The 16011-nt window shown below is 40.7% G+C and overlaps 1 protein-coding gene across 1 annotated transcript in view; it reads left to right on the plus strand.

Annotated features, from left to right (window-relative positions):
* The first annotated feature begins 423 nt into the window (after nucleotides 1-423).
* LOC131980034 (contactin-associated protein-like 4) overlaps nucleotides 424-16011 on the plus strand; it is a 148764-nt gene continuing 133176 nt past the window's right edge. The window contains exon 1 of the mRNA XM_059344168.1: nucleotides 424-586. Within this exon, the coding sequence (XP_059200151.1) occupies nucleotides 502-586 (85 nt within the window). The 5' untranslated portion in view covers nucleotides 424-501. The remainder of the gene's footprint in view (nucleotides 587-16011) is intronic.

Genomic DNA, 16011 nt, shown 5'->3' on the forward strand with positions numbered 1-16011 from the left:
CCCAGTGAAATTAAATCAATAATTTCGTGGATTGTGAGCGAGATAGCAAGTTGATTTTACTTTTATTTAAAAACAACAATACGTTCTAAACGCAGTCTCGCCGCTTGATTAAGTTTTAAGCGATCTCAACTTTATCTCTGTTGTGTAGCTGTTATTTCTTCTTTATTAATAATGTCGCTGTCTAACTGTTTGGTTTTTAAATCAAATAATGTCGCGAAAGTGAAGACAATTTAGCATTTGAGAAAAAAAAACAACCTTCATGACAACTTCATGTGTGTGTGAGAGAGTGCGCGCATTTCAGCTTGGCTCCAACCACAGAGCTGCAGAAAACAAGAGAAAGACACTTCACTGACCTCCCTCTCCCTCTCTCTCTCCTCCCCTCCTCTCTTCCTTCAGTCGGGGTTGAGGAGATCTCTCTTGGAGCTGGAGAGGAGAGGTTGGCCGTCTCTCTCCTCCAGCAGCCGCCGGGCTTCACTGCAGCCTTCCCGCCGCTTCTTCATCATGGATCTTGGGACTAAAAGAGTCGTTTGGAATATCGCTCAGGTCGCTCTGCTTCTCTGCAGCTCGTACGGGACAACCGGAGAAGGTGAGCAGGCTGTGCGCTTTTCTTTTACTTTCCCCGGAGGAGACGCAGGGAGTCCGGGAAGCGCAGACCCGGAGGGGCAGCTTTGAACGTTGGCTTCATCGCTCTTGTCACACCGTCTGGGAAAAGTCAAGGCTTATGGATGCAGTGATGTTGAGTTTGTCTCGTTTTCTTGTTATGTTAGTTTGGATAAAGTGCGGAGATTTGCTTCTCAAGGCTGTGGGATTTTGCGCGTCTCGGTTACGCATCAGCTCCCGGTGCTAAAGATGAAATAAAGACAGGTTGTGCGCTCTGATGTGAATGCTGATGATTTCATTTTCTGCTATTTACGAGGAATCAGTTCAAAAACAGTCCACGGACGTAATAGTTCTCAGGGATCCTCAAATTGTGTATGTATCCAAACACTCCCTCAATTTTAATTAGCTGTTTATTTGTTAAATAATCATATTCCCTAATGGGAATCTTTGCGCAATCAAAGGCTGTTGTTGCTTTGGACAAAGATGCTTGAAGACCCCTTTTTTTAACCTATCTCAGAGCCAAAAATCAACATGTAATTGTCACCCAAAACGTGTCGGAAGCCAGATCAAACACCGTGTGCGTAAAACAACACTGTCGCTTCGTTTTCTGGTTAATTTGATGCTCAGCGCAGCATGATGAGAATCTTGGGGCTGAGCCACGTTTGTGGTCACACACTCCAGAGAGCAGCCAGAGTGTGAAGGTGTTTGTGAGACAGAGTAAAGGTAGTATAGTAGCCAGTGCAGGTTGGAGGTTTGTTTTGCATGTGGCTGAGTGAAAGCTGGAGTGATTATCTGACCTCTGTGATGGATAAATGAAGGATAAACTGTATTTTATACCAATGTAATACTGTAAATTTTCAGTTTAGCTCTGCTGTGGATGTGCATGCATGTCTGGTCGCCCTGCATAAGGAGGAAAGGAGAAGCAAAGAGATGAAGGAAGGATGGAGATGAATTAAAATGAATCTCAGTGTGTTCTGCATGTATGTGACTGAAGCAGATGGCTGTAAAAGTTCTCCACCGCTCAATGGTTTTATTCTCATTTTTCACAACTTATGGCCACCTGATTCTCTCTTCACTTCATATTTTCTCTATTTTATTTTCTGTTTTTATTTGCTTCCCCGACCCTGTGCCATGAGACCAACATCAACTATACCCTTTCCAGCTTCCTGTGACTTTTTAATTTTCTTCATACCCATTCATCTCGACCTCTCTGTGACAGACTGTCTCTCACACATCATCACGAACGTGCCGTATCAAGCAACATGCGCAGCGATCATTGAGGTCTGCTGCAGTTTAATGGAAAGGCAGTCGGCTGTAAGACACAAGACCGATTGCCTCTTCTGCAGTCGGACAGATTAGAAAAGAGGTGATGTAAGGAGGAGTGTGCAGTTTGAACACGTGTAGTTTTTCCATCCCTTTTTCCCTCAAAGAAGCATCTACAGCTTCATTAACATATCTGAATGTCTTTGTCTTGTCTATTTCTCTCCTTTAGCTGCTTTGTTTCTGACTCTGACTCCGCTGTTTCCTCTCCTCTCCGACTCCTCTTTCTGCTCATTTCACTTCCCTTCTTGCTGTTTTCTGTCAGCTGCTGTCCTCCACCTTTCTCCTGTCGACAAATCTCTCTCACCTCGTTGCCTCCTGTCTCCCTCTTCTTACTTTTGTGTTTCTCTCTCTTGCTGTGTCTTCCCGTCTCACCTCCACCTGGATCTCTGCCCTCCTGCTGAATCAGAAAGCCGCTGCTGCTGTGTCTCTGGCTCTTTTCCTCCCTAATTCTTCCTCCCTGCATGTGTTTCTTCCTGCTTCTTGGCTACATCTCAATTCTCTCCCTCTCTTCCTGTACCTGTACTCTCTCCTCCTGCCCTTTTTCTTTCTCTTTTATTCTTCAGGTGATTTGATGTTCCCGTCATCACCTCCCCCTGTGTAGCTGTGTAGAGTTGGACTTCACTCTTAAAAGGATTTCAAGACCAATACCATTGCTAATGCTTAATTTTTCCCCTCTATTTTATCCCCTTCAGGGTGTAAAAGCCTCTGAAACAGCATTAAGACCACAATGGCAGAGTTAAACCCTCCACTGAGGCTCAGACTGATGACGATGCTTCAGGGTTTTTAGCTCTTAAAAGCAGGTTTACCCACTATACCTACACAGGTGATTATCAGCATGTTTTACAGTTGGGTTACACCGACTGATCAGTATAGATTATTTAATTATAGGCTGATTTTCACTTGGTTTTCTATTGTTTCAGCTTTAGTTGCGAGGCAAGAAAGTATTTTTTATTTTGCACATTTGAGAAACAAAGCAATCCAAATTGCAGAAAAGAAAAGAAAATTATCTCGCTCTGGATTTGGTTCATCTTTTCCTGCCCTGTCCATTTTCCTTCCTTCTCTCTCTCTCTCTCTCTCTCTCCTCTGTCTATCTATCTGTTTATCTCGCCCAGCCTGACCCAGCAGCACACTCATCATGCACGGGCCATAAACCACAGCAACATAATAAGTTAAGACTGCGGAGGTGGAGGTATCCCAGCCGCAGGTTTCAAATCTCGTCCCCCCCTTCCTTTGCAGACAGCTCACTGTTCATTATGGAGGTGATACTAAATGACAACAAAATAGAAATACATATTTAAACAGCCACAGATGGCGCTCCGATGACTTGTTAGCCGGAGGAGTGAAGCACTGGGGTTTATGAGATGAGATTCAAGGAAGCCAGCATGTGAAACAGCTGCCTGCAGGACATTAAAGTCACTGTGCGTTTAATCGCTTTCTGATATTAACAGCATGATAGAGTCACTGTGTGTTTTGAAATAGCTTCTTGCGTAACGGCAGGATGCCCAGTGTTTGACGATACCATATGTAATTGAAAGGTGTAAAACCTTTGACAGTGATGAATCATTTTCTCTCAGAGGGATCTGGAGAAGACTGAGATTAGTTTAGATGACAGTGTTGGGGCCAAATTAATTTGGTTAGTGCAAATCAGAGTGAAATTGATACTTTGGGTTTGTTTAGTATTTAGTCATAAATGTAAGCAGACCATTAAAACATTTTTTTCCAGAGGGGCATGTATCAGGGCTGGAAATATACTCGCAGTGTTATTTCTTATTGGTTGGAAAGTTGGCGGTGAAAAATGTAAACATGGAAATAAACAAAGCAGCATGGAGCCAAACACCGTGAAATATTGCTATCAGAGTATTTTACCTCAACTCTGCACTGATCTATCGTGCGCATGAATCCTTTCTCCCCCAGTTGATCTTGAATTATTTCATAACCATCATTGTTTTTGTGGACTTTATTCCTGTATGTGTTCTTTGGCCCAGATGTTGAGCAAACATTAGACAACAGCAGAAGTCCAAGTCAGTTCTCTCACAGTCAAGTTGCATCTGTTGCTCTGTGAACATCTAGCAAAATACCTGTGCAGGTAGCCTCCAATCTGCTGCAATTTGACTCATTTCCTGTAACTGGTTAGTATTAAGTTCACAATGCATTCGAATCACAGTAGGGTTCGTTTGAAAATGGACTGACACAGCCTCTCTCCGCAGAAGAGTATGATTGGAGCATTCACAAGCGACCTAATGAACTGTATCAAGGATTTCGATTGTTCGATTGAAACGGAATAAACTTTGGGTTGTAAAAGTGCCTGTAAAGAAGTGATTTTTTTTCAGCCACTTGGGGGCAGCAGAACAAGCACGTAAATATCAGTAATATATTATTTCTTTATGTATCCAGTATGGAGCAACATTAGTATTCATTCATTTATAGCCAGTAGTGACACTGAAGAAAAACAGCTGCAGACTGTAAAACCAAAACAATGAGCTGAAAGACACTCATAACCTCGTTCCATCTGATCCAATATAAATAAAGTATTGATTAGTGCAGCTTTAAAGCAAACTTGGCAGTCTCCCATTCTTTGTTTGTTGTTGCAGATAAGTAAACATACTTTCAAAGAACAACTCAAGAGAAACTCAAATTAAATAAAAAAAACAACTTGGCATTTTTAAGCATCAATATGAAATTGAAGTTGTTTGTCAGTCCCCCAGTGAATAAGAGTAACAACTTCTGTAACAAGTTTGCACTTGTGTTAAAAAAATCATACAGTGAGAAATCTATCGTAAAGAGCAAGAGAGACCAATTTTTCCAGTCAGTGCTGCGGAAAACAGACCAGAATCCAATGCAGCCCCGGGGCATGTTGTGCTCTGAATAAAGTATGTGGCTGTCATCATAGATCTGGTCCACAAACAAGACAGTCAGCCTAAACTTGTTTGTATGCTCATATACTCATCTTTTATTGAAAACAATAAATTATCACTCCAGCCTGACTGCTGTGGAAAAGCCATACTGGAGTGTTGACAGTAGAAAACTGTGTTTCTGTTGGACCAAGAATGAGATAATCTGCATTTGTCATTTAAAAAGAGAAACTTGAAGACCATGTTGTGAAAATGTTAGTGTCTTCTTCACTTTAGTCATTTGCTTGCGTTCATCACTTCCGTTTCACTTCTCCTCCACTGATTTACAGCAGTTGAATAGCCAATCAGATTGATTTATTTCACCTACAGGCATCAATGTAAAGCATCTGACAAGAGCTGAGTTGTGCCAATGGTGAGGGCCTGACATGGTGTGCCGGGGCCTTCAAGGGATAGTTCAGGATTTTGGACATCAACTTGTATGAAATACTTTCCAGTAGTCTAGTGCAGTAGTTCTCAACCTTTTTGAGTCGCGACCCCCAATTTAACATGCATGTTGTCTGCGACCCCCGCTCACTGAATAGAATCTCTCACACACAGTTCAGACCATACAAACTCAGTTGATACGACGAATTTTGGGGTACTTTGGGATTTGTCAGAAAAGACACAAAATGACCCCAAAAATAATCAAAATTACCAAAAAAAAAGACATAAAATGGCCCAAAAAAGAAACAACATGACCAAAAAGGCACAAAATGACAAAAAAAAGACACAAAATGACCAAAAAAGGAAACAAAATGACCAAAAAACACACAAAATGACAAAAAAAGACATAAAATGACAAAAAAGACACAAAATGACCAAAAAAAGACACAAGATGACAAAAAAAACCATTAAATGACCAAAAAGACTAAAACACATTAACACATGAACACTTTAACACAGTGGAGACAGAGCTGACTTCCAAAATGATTTGGCGACCCCCAGAAATCATCTCGCGACCCCAATTGGGGTCGGGACCCCAAGGTTGAGAATAGCTGGTCTAGTGGATACAAAGCTATTATCTTACCACCACAAAACAAAACTCGTGCATATCAGAAATCACATTCACTTGGGTTACCTGTTAGTGTACAAATAGTTTTTCGGAGTAAAACCTTCTAGTTTTGTGAGCCTGCCAACTTGCCAAAACTATCTATTCTACAATCGGAACTGGACAGAAATCTGACACAACAGCTCGGCAATCAAGCTAATAGCTTAGCATCCATTAAACTACTGGCAAGTATTTCATACAAGTCAGTGTCCAAAATGAGATGAGATGATGAGATGAGATTCAACTTTGAACAACAAAATGACCATCAACCCATCCAAACATATACGTAAACATACATACAATATGACAAAGAGGTGGACAGGACAGGAAGACAGGAATGGAAGAAATACAGCATAACAAGAGGATAGGCGAGCAACATGAGCACATATTCAATACATTTCACAACATGAAAAACTTTTGACTTGCATTAGGGAAGGGGGCTGGGGAAACAGTGAAAGCCAGCACAGACAAGAAGCCATCCGGTCCTGCAGCCATGGCAGCACGGGTCACAGACCTGCTTGTCATACTGGGGGTACAAAGAAGCGAAGGCGTTGGATGGGGTTTGCTTAGTGGAGTTAAATTTAGTGTAAGGTTCAAGCTAATCATTAGTTTTAAGGCATTTGGTCCTAAATAGTACCATAGTACCAGACACATTTTGTCCAGATAATAGGAATTGTTGTTAAATCAGGGGATCACATACGTTATTAGCATCTATTCTGAAAGGGACATGGATATCTGAACCAAATTACATGGAAATCCAGCCAAGAGTTGTTTAGACATTTCACAAATAACGAGAATTTTAAACCTCATGGAGGCACTAGAGGAGAAGTCAAACTTGGTAGGATTCAACCCCCTGGTGTCCATATATTATCTCATGTCAAACCACTGAGAAGGGCTGGGCGCTCAAGATAAAATGATTAAATGGATTGATGTCCATCATGCCAAAGTGGCTAAAAATGAGAATAAGTGCCAGTGTTGCAAAATTAAACTGAAAAACAGCTATTTTCTGCGGATCCCCCCTGAATCACATTGATATCAATAACAGTAAAGCCGGCTCATTATTCTTACAGAGCCGAGAGACACTGGAAGAGACTGTAGTCTTTATTGGAGTCCTGCTGTGTCTCTAATTGTGCCCTTAGAAAGTTTCGATCTCTTGTGAGTTATTTTGTTCTGCTTTATTTTGCTGTTTCTTCAAGCATAATTTGAGTAGGTACAATGATGCCTCGAATGCATTCCTACATTCACCAGTGGATCATTTAATTAGCCGTGCTGTATCGTTAGGCTGTGCTTGTCTCCGCTGCGCTCAGAAAGCCTCCTGGCTCTTGCAAATGCATGTTACTCAAAGCGTAAATTCAGTGCATTTGAGACATGTTTAAGCTTGGTTATGTCATTCCAACTGTACTGTGTTACATAAAGGCTTGTATGCAATGTTTAATATCCGCTAAGGGAGGTAAAACAGCCCAACAAACATACAGCTGAGGTAAAGTCTTCTATTGATCGACTGGGCTTGATTTCCCCATGGCTGTTGCGCAGTTTAAGAAAACACAAAGACCTGTTTTATTCAAAAGTGGATTTAAGTACAAGCTTGAAATAAAGTATACGCTACTTTTTAATGTGTGATGTCCAATTCTAAATGACTTTCTAAAAGGTATAATTATTATTATTGTTGTTGTGAAGAAGTCTCATTAGTCACTATCTATCTTCACTAAATAATTTCCTCTTTTCCAGGAATTGTATTGGCAATCTCCAGATAATGAATTTGGACTTCAGTAGCATATATATGCGAAAGACTTTTTCTTGATATAATATGGGTCGTCAAGTAGCTTTTACTATGTCGTTATTTCCCAAATCACCCTATTCATTTATTATAGTTTTTATTGGCAAGGCATGCGTGTTGCTGTTTTAAAGAGGTACTAAAATACACTCACAGGCCACTTTATCAGGTGAAGTGTGTACCTAATAAAGTGTTGTGTGGTCTTCTGCTACTGTAGCCCATTGTGGTGTGCGTTCAGAGATGCTCTTCTGCAGACCTTGTTTGTAACGAGTGGTTATTTGAGTTACTATTGAACCAGTCTGGTCATTCCCCTCTGACCTCTGGCATCAACAAGGCATTTTGGCCCAGAGAACTGCTCCTCACTGGATATTTTCTCTTTCGGACCATTCTCCGTAAACCCTAGAGATGGTTGTTAGATCAGCAGACCAGCCTGTCTGGCACCAACAACTGTTCAAAGTCACTTAAATCACCTTTCTGCCCCATTCTGATGCTCGGTTTAAACTCCAGCAGCTCGTCTTCACCATGTCTACATGTCTAAATGTATTGAGTTGCTGCCACGTTATTAGCTGATCAGATACTTGTGTGAACAAGCAGTTGAACAGGTGTACCTAATAAAGTGGCTGGTGAGTGTATTTCCAGAATGAAAGATGTTTTGTGATATATGTTCTTGTTTTATACCCTAATTGGCAAGCTGTCCTCAACTATAAAATGGGTCATCTGTGCAAGCAGCTGACTCCGTCCCAAATCATCAAATGCATTTATTTATTGTTTGTGTTGGTAAAAGCATGCATTTTGCCATTTTAAAGGGGTAAAAATATCTAAGCTTTTAAGTCCCTAATATATGCCAAGTCCCAAAACCACTGGATCTTATATTTACCGTAATGCAACTGAAACCGTGTTTTGTTTGGCATTCCCTTTCTGAATAATGCCAACACCTTTTAAAATCACATCAAGTTTGTAACATAAGATGTCTGTACTGCAACTGTTAAATATCAAGCTGTAGAAGCCGGTCATTGCCTCCGTGTTTAACAGGCTTAAAACCAAACTGGTCTGTGTGTGTGTCTGTGTGTGTGTGTTTGTGTGTTACTCTTCCTATTGTAGGTTTAAATTAATTGGATTGGCCCTGGGTGCTTTAAGCAAACACGAGGTTAAAGTTTATGTAAGCACATTAATATGAAGATGTAGCTGCCTGCAGTGAGAGAGACACATCTGACCTGCTGTTCACTCTGCGGAGGAGAGGACTCTGCGTCCCTCCACAGCACGTCCTCAGGCTGAGGCTGTAAATTAGAAAGTATTCGCAGTCTAAAGTGCTTGCTTAAGTGCAACGTAGTGGTCAGAAAGCAGAGGATTTAATGCACATTAAAGCTCCTCAGTGTGTATTTACAGGGAGATTAAAACAGCAAAGAAAATGAGCCCGGCTTTCGGGAAAAGGGAACACTGATGGCAAATTCACTTACTATTAAATTCATGAATAATTTATACATGGATGTAAAAGAAGTATAGCAAAAGAGAATGAGTTCAAAGTTTGTGCCTTTTATAGAAATGCACAAATAATATACATTTGTACTTACTAGTGCAGTGCCCGTAGGAAGTATGTATTCGTACATTACATGCCACACTACAACGTCTGCAACTCCATAAAACACTAACTTTTCATAAGGTACGCACACCATCCAGCACATACACACTGAACATTGATATTTACTGGAAACTATTCTTAATATATTGAAAAATCATGTAATATTATTGAAAAATCAAACCCTGTAGTGCACTTTAAAACTCTGAAAGATACAGTAAGTAGGCTAAATAGACTTACAGATAAGATAAGTCAGACGTGTAAATCCAGAGTGGATTGTGTTACTGACCAGGTGTAGGCCTATCACACAATGGGGCGGAGCTCCCGTAAAAGGCGTCCAATGGGAAACAGTGGAATGCAACATGTCCTACGTAAATAATGATATTTTGAAAAATGAATGAATGAAATGAATGAAAATCTTCAAACTCGAAGATGCACACCTTCGTGCCATGCACAAGCCACATACGAAATCTGAGGTCAGTCTGAGTAACGGTCAGCGAGATATGCCCTAGACACACACACACACACGCGCGCGCTTCTTGCTTTTATAGATAGATAGATTACCTAAATGCACATTTTAGGATAAGGACACATCAGTTCAGGTAATTTTTTTAACATGCCTGGTAAAGTAGGGGTAAAAAATGAGTAGGGCTGGGCGATGTATCGATATAAAATATATAATGATGTATATTTTTAAATGTGATATGTAATTAGACCATATCGTATATATCAATATAGTTGTTTTTTTTTCTTTCTTTATATATAAATGCTGCCCTTACTAGGGTTTGTCATATTTAGTTCTTTTGTAATGTTCGTTATTCTTTTCTCTTATCAATATATTTATTTCGGAAAAAGATTTGGCTATTTTATTTCATAGGCTATTTTTGTTTAATATATTTTTTTATTTAAATGTGCACTTTATGAAGCTTTGATTTGAAAAAAAAAAATGTACTCCTGATGTTAAACAGCATTCATTTTCACTTAAATAAACGGTTTCAATAAAACTACTTGTGACATGTCATATTTGGCTTTGACTTTGACTGAATATTTGCTTTGACTTTGCGATTAAAATATCAGGATATATATCGTATATCGATATTCAGCCTGAATATATCGGGATTTGACTTTTGGTCCATATCGCCCAGCCCTAAAAATGAGACAAAAAATGACATGGTACACAAGAACTGAGGATGAATCTGTTGTATAATGGTGAGGGATGGAAGATAAATAAACACACTTCAGGAAAAATACAAAAAGGCAGGCATGTCATAATATCTCAGAAAGCAAATTACTGTTGAGGGATCAGACCAAATAGCATTATGGACAAATGAAGGGGAAGAGTGATGGATAGAAAACATGATACAGGATGGATTAAAGAATTTGCTACCTCAAAGGGAATATTATTGAAAAAGGCAACAGAACCGACAGCTCGCTCAAACCAATATGCTGTCCTTCAGCCGTTTATTTCCTTAAGAGAGCCGACACATTGTTCATCATTCACTTAATAATCATCCATGACTTCTCTACACACGTCATTTGTTTCCGTGCTCTGCCAGTGCCAGGGGCAAGGTCTGGCTCAAGCTGTTTATCAGAGTGAAATGAAGGAGCTAAAATACGTCCTGAGAGGTTGGGATGTTTGTGTTCCTTCACAATAATTCAGCAGGAAGCAACTGGGACATATTAATGTCCCAGTAATAGTAAAAACATCATATTAATGATGGAAGTGGATGAAGCCCTGTAACGATAAATCGACTTATTATATAACATGATCACGATAATTTTGTCTGAACTTGATATCTCCCGTTGTGTTTACAGCAGGTTTGTTTACGTCACCTACACTTCAGTCAGCATTAACTGACTTTTATTAGACCTGGCTGCAGCCTAAGCACAATGAAAATACTAAAAAAGATTGCTATAGTTATAGTTTTTCAAGATATTTTAATATTCATAAGAATTAAAAGTTCTTTGAAAGGGTGTACTTGCATTACAATCCTAATATATTATTGATATACCAGTGGCATAAATTGGTCTTAAAATTACAATAATATAATTCATCGCAATCATATCTGGGACCATATTTAATCTAAAATGGTTATCGTGACAGGCCTAAATTAAACAGTTTTATTCCATAGAGGGTATCATTACCTGCAGTTAAGCAGGTAATGATACCCTCGTAATGCAGGTAACTGTTAATTCAACAGTGGTGGAAAAAGTATTCAGATCCCTTACTGAAGTAAAAGTACTAATACTACACTGTGAAATTACTCCACTAAAGTTAAAGTCCTGCATTCAAAACTAACTGATGTAAAAGTATGAAAGTATCAGAAACAAAAGTAAAACTACTCATTATGGAAAATGGACCCACTCAGATTGTTTTATGTAGGCAGGGCTAATTTAAACTACGAAATATACTGTTATGAGCTTTGATTAAAAAAAAAAAAATTTAAAAAAAAGTCTAATCACTTTGAATGTATCATGTTTTTCATGTTAAACCTTGACCTGAAAAGTAACTCAAGCTGTCAGCTAAATCCATCCATCCATCCATCCATTCTCATCCGCTTATCCGGGGCCGGGTCGCGGGGGCAGCAGGCTAAGCAGGGCATTCCAGGCGCCCCTCTCCCCAGCCACAACGTCCAGCTCCTCCTGGGGGACCCCGAGGCGTTCCCAGGCCAGGCGAGAGATATAATCCCTCCACCGTGTTCTGGGTCTTCCCCGGGGCCTCCTACCAGTTGGACGTGCCCGTAACACCTCTAACGGGAGGCGCCCGGGAGGCATCCTTACAAGATGCCCAAACCACCTCAACTGGCTCCTTTCGACGCGAAGGAGCAGCGGCTCTACTCCGAGCTCCCTCCGGATGTCTGAGCTCCTCACCCAATCTCTAAGGCTGAGCCCAGCCACCCTACGGAGGAAGCTCATTTCGGCCGCTTGTACCCGCGATCTCATTCTTTTGGTCACTACCCAAAGCTCATGACCATAGGTGAGGGTTGGAACCTAGATGGACCGGTAAATCGAGAGCTTTGCCTTCAGGCTCAGCTCCTTCTTCACCACAACGGTCCGGTACAACGCCCGCATCACTGCTGACACCGCACCAAACCGCCTGTCCATCTCACGTTCCATTCTACCCTCACTCGTGAACAAGACCCCGAGATACTTGAACTCCTTCGCTTGAGGAAGTACCTCTCTCCCCACCCAGAGGGGGCAGTCCACCGTTTTCCGGCAGAGAACCATGGCCTCAGACTTGGAGGTGCTGACTCTCATCCCAACCGCTAAATGTAGTGTACAAATGTAGTACAAAGTTCAATATTTGCCTCTAAAATGTAGTGAAGTAGAAGCATAAAGTTCCATTAAATGGAAATACTCTGTAAAGTACCTCAAAATTGTACTGAAGTACAGTACTTGAGTAAATGTACTTAGTTACATTCCAGCGCTGCAATTTAAGCGTTGCATTTTTATAAACCCCAAAAGAAAATCCTGTGATCCATAAAAGGCCTGAACCCGCCAGTTGTTTTTCAGTCAGCTCCTCCACTCTCTAAAGAGGATTTCATCAGATCGTGTTCTGGGCAAAGTTGAGAGCAAAGCGGGGTCATGTTCCGATCGATACGTGGACCAGCTTTGATGACACTCAGCCTATCATTTATTCATATGATGCTATGTTCCCTGGCAGTTCTCTGCACTGGAACAAATGAAATGTTTTTTACCTAGTAAGTCATTAATCAAGCTACTCATGAAGGGTAGATGGTCGCACTCACTTCAGGTGTGCTTCTTCTCTTTCTCAGTCTGTCTCATCAGTCTTACTTGAAGTGTTTATCTCCCCTCTGAGCTGATTCAGAGCCATGGAGTGTGCTATAATCATAGCCTAATGACAGATACTATCAAGAACACTAAATGACTTTTAATCCCAGCCTAATGACAGATAATACCACCACACTCCTACTGCGTATGCATGCTGATTTGCATTTTCACCCTTATTGCTGGGTGTTCAGACGGCGGCGTCTCGCTGGTTCCTGAGTCAAAGCATTCCCAGGCGTCCTGAAGGGGAAAAGTTTTAAATCTGTACTTTATTTTGGCCACCAGAGAGGAAGAAAGGCGTCCTGTCCTGCCTCAAAGTGAGTTGTTGAGTTTGAAAATCTTTTTTCAGAGTGATGTTTTGTGAGGTAAAAAGTCATTGATGTTCAGAAATTCTTTTGCTACCTGTCCTCCAATTGTCCCTTTGATCACGCAACAAAGAGGCAGACATGACAGGCAGGTGTTGATGAATTTTATTAACATTGATCTTGTCAATAGTGATCCCACTAATTACATCAAATTAAATAGAGCATGGTTTGGTGATTAAGATGAAAGGAATTCAGTGTTCCGTGATACATTTTGCAGCTTTTGTGCCACAAAATTGCCGTCGCCACTGCTTCCGAATTTTCTGAAATGTGATGAAGATACAATTACACAACTCTTCAGAGCTGTCCGCCTCGCTTATTGTCCACTACCTCTCCATTTTAATGATGATAGTGACAAGACGTCAATCACTTGTAAAGTCATAACAATTAAATAAACGACAGCACAAGTACTGTATTTTCTCTTCAAAAAATGTGACAACCAGGGACGAAAGGCACTTACATGAAATTTCTGCTGAAAGATAATTCAAAATGCTTTACACAAAACAATAAAAGCATTGAGAGAAAACGCAAAAGCAGCAAATTTTAAAAATCTAATTTTAAAATGATATTTCAATACAATTAAAAAACATTAACGAGTGAGAAGAAAATAAAAAATAATAAGAACAAGTTAAAATTTAGTTATAATAGAATAAAACAGATGTAATTAAAGTTACAGTGCAGTATAAAAGACTTTTATAAAGGGACTTTATCAGGAGAGCTGGGTGAAGCTCCGGAGACGGCTGTTGTTACGGTTCACTAAAGGTCACAAAAAAGAATTTGCTGATCCGGCGGGGACTCGGGGTGGTCCGAGATGAGCTTAACCAGCTAACCCAGGGACAACAAAATCCTTTCCTTCACTGCTGAAAAGACACTGGAAGCTGAACAGCAAATTCCAGAGTGTTATTACTCACTCAATGAAGACTATTTGGGCTCTTCTAAAGAGTTGCTTATTAAGATGCGGAGGCTCCAGAGGAATATTAGGGGTGCCTGATTAAATCTCTGAGCTCGTGAAATATTGTGTTCCAGCATTAATCTGGTAGAGAAAATGCTGAGGAGGGTGCAAATTCAGCAGCCAATCTCAGGTGTGGCCTATGAATTTATTGCTTTCCAGTGAGCTGGTTGTTTGCACTGCGAAGAACATAAACCTGCAAATATAAACTATTGAAATTTCCAGCAAACCTCCCAGTCCGATGATTCATGGGAAGGCGGCATCAGCGAGAGCCAGGATGAGGAAAAGGGAAAGTAGCGGAGGATAAATCCCCTTCATATTTCTTCTTTAGTGTCATTTATGGAAATTGTGTGCAGGCAAAGTGGAGCCATGAATGGGACTTGATGAAGTCAAGGTTACAGAACGGATGTGGAGTCACCAGTCATGAATCTGGATTTATTAACCCAGGAACAGGTAGTTAAGTGAGGCGCTGACAGAGGACTGCAGTCCATCTATTTGATACTGGGACCTGCTGGACTCTTGTATTTATCCAAGGCCGTCCCCAGAAGGAGTCTGTCTCACCAAAAAATGAGGCCATTTATCATGTGAGATTGTCATCAACTCAGATGACTTGTTGTCGTTTCAAATCCTGTTTCCCTCTGCGGAGGTCATGATACTCAGCTGTTGAGGGGCACACCTTTCCCTCTGAAAGTTTTTTCCCAGTTTCACGTTTTAAAATCTGTTTGAAATGTGTTTGTTTTCAGGAAAAGTGTAGATTTAGTTGAGTCGCAGTGTTGTGCCCTTCACGCCTCCAAAGAGCTCACTCAATATTCAGTGCACACAGATTAAAATGTTTCAAATTCATTGCAGATGTGGCTGATATTCTGACTTGTTTTTCCAGACCTGGGGGGCAAAATCTGCATAAAATGTGACATTTTCCGTTGAAATATGTGCTGACTTCATAAACCCGGTAGCTGCGTTGTCTGAATCAACAGTTGCTGCCATGCCAGTCTTCCCTCCAGTTTAACTAATGGTTACTTTAGTTCCACTGTCTGTGGTTAGGGTAAAAGAAGAGGTTTTGTTGGGATTAAGGGAAAAAAACACATCAAGGGGAAAACAGTCTTCTATAAAACGCCTGCTGTAAATCCTGGGCGCTGCAAACCACAGTGTGTGAGCAATCCAAGTCTCACTAGAGTTAACAACGCTCATGTTCATCAGTTAATGGACACGTTCACAGCTCACTAAAAAAAAAAGCTTGTTCAATTCACATCACTTAAGATGGTTTGCATTAACCATTCTGGAATTTCTGAAAAGCTAGAATAATAATAATGCAGCTGTTAGAAGGTTGTTCACACTTTTTTATGCATCAAGGAAACTATAACACTGCTTGTTCACTGCAAAATGAAATAGTTATTGAGAAACTATTGAGCTATTTATTACCATCTAGTTCTTCATGCCTCCCTCCATGCACCCTCAGGCCGCTGCAGATGATCCAGAACGTGAATGCTGCCCAAATTAAATTAAAAACTCTGACTCCTGCCTACAAAACAGCAACTTGCACAGCTCCGTCCTACCTGAGCTCCTTTATTCAGGTCCACACACCCTCACACTCACTACGATGTTCCAGCAAAAGCCGTCTGGCCCCTCAGCCGCTGCAGCGCCCTACGTCTCAAACTAGACGTCTTCTGTGTAGTTCCCCGGTGGTGGAATGAACTTCCAA

This window comes from Centropristis striata, chromosome 11, assembly GCF_030273125.1.
Source record: "Centropristis striata isolate RG_2023a ecotype Rhode Island chromosome 11, C.striata_1.0, whole genome shotgun sequence".
In the NCBI taxonomy this organism is placed as follows: Eukaryota; Metazoa; Chordata; class Actinopteri; order Perciformes; family Serranidae; genus Centropristis; species Centropristis striata.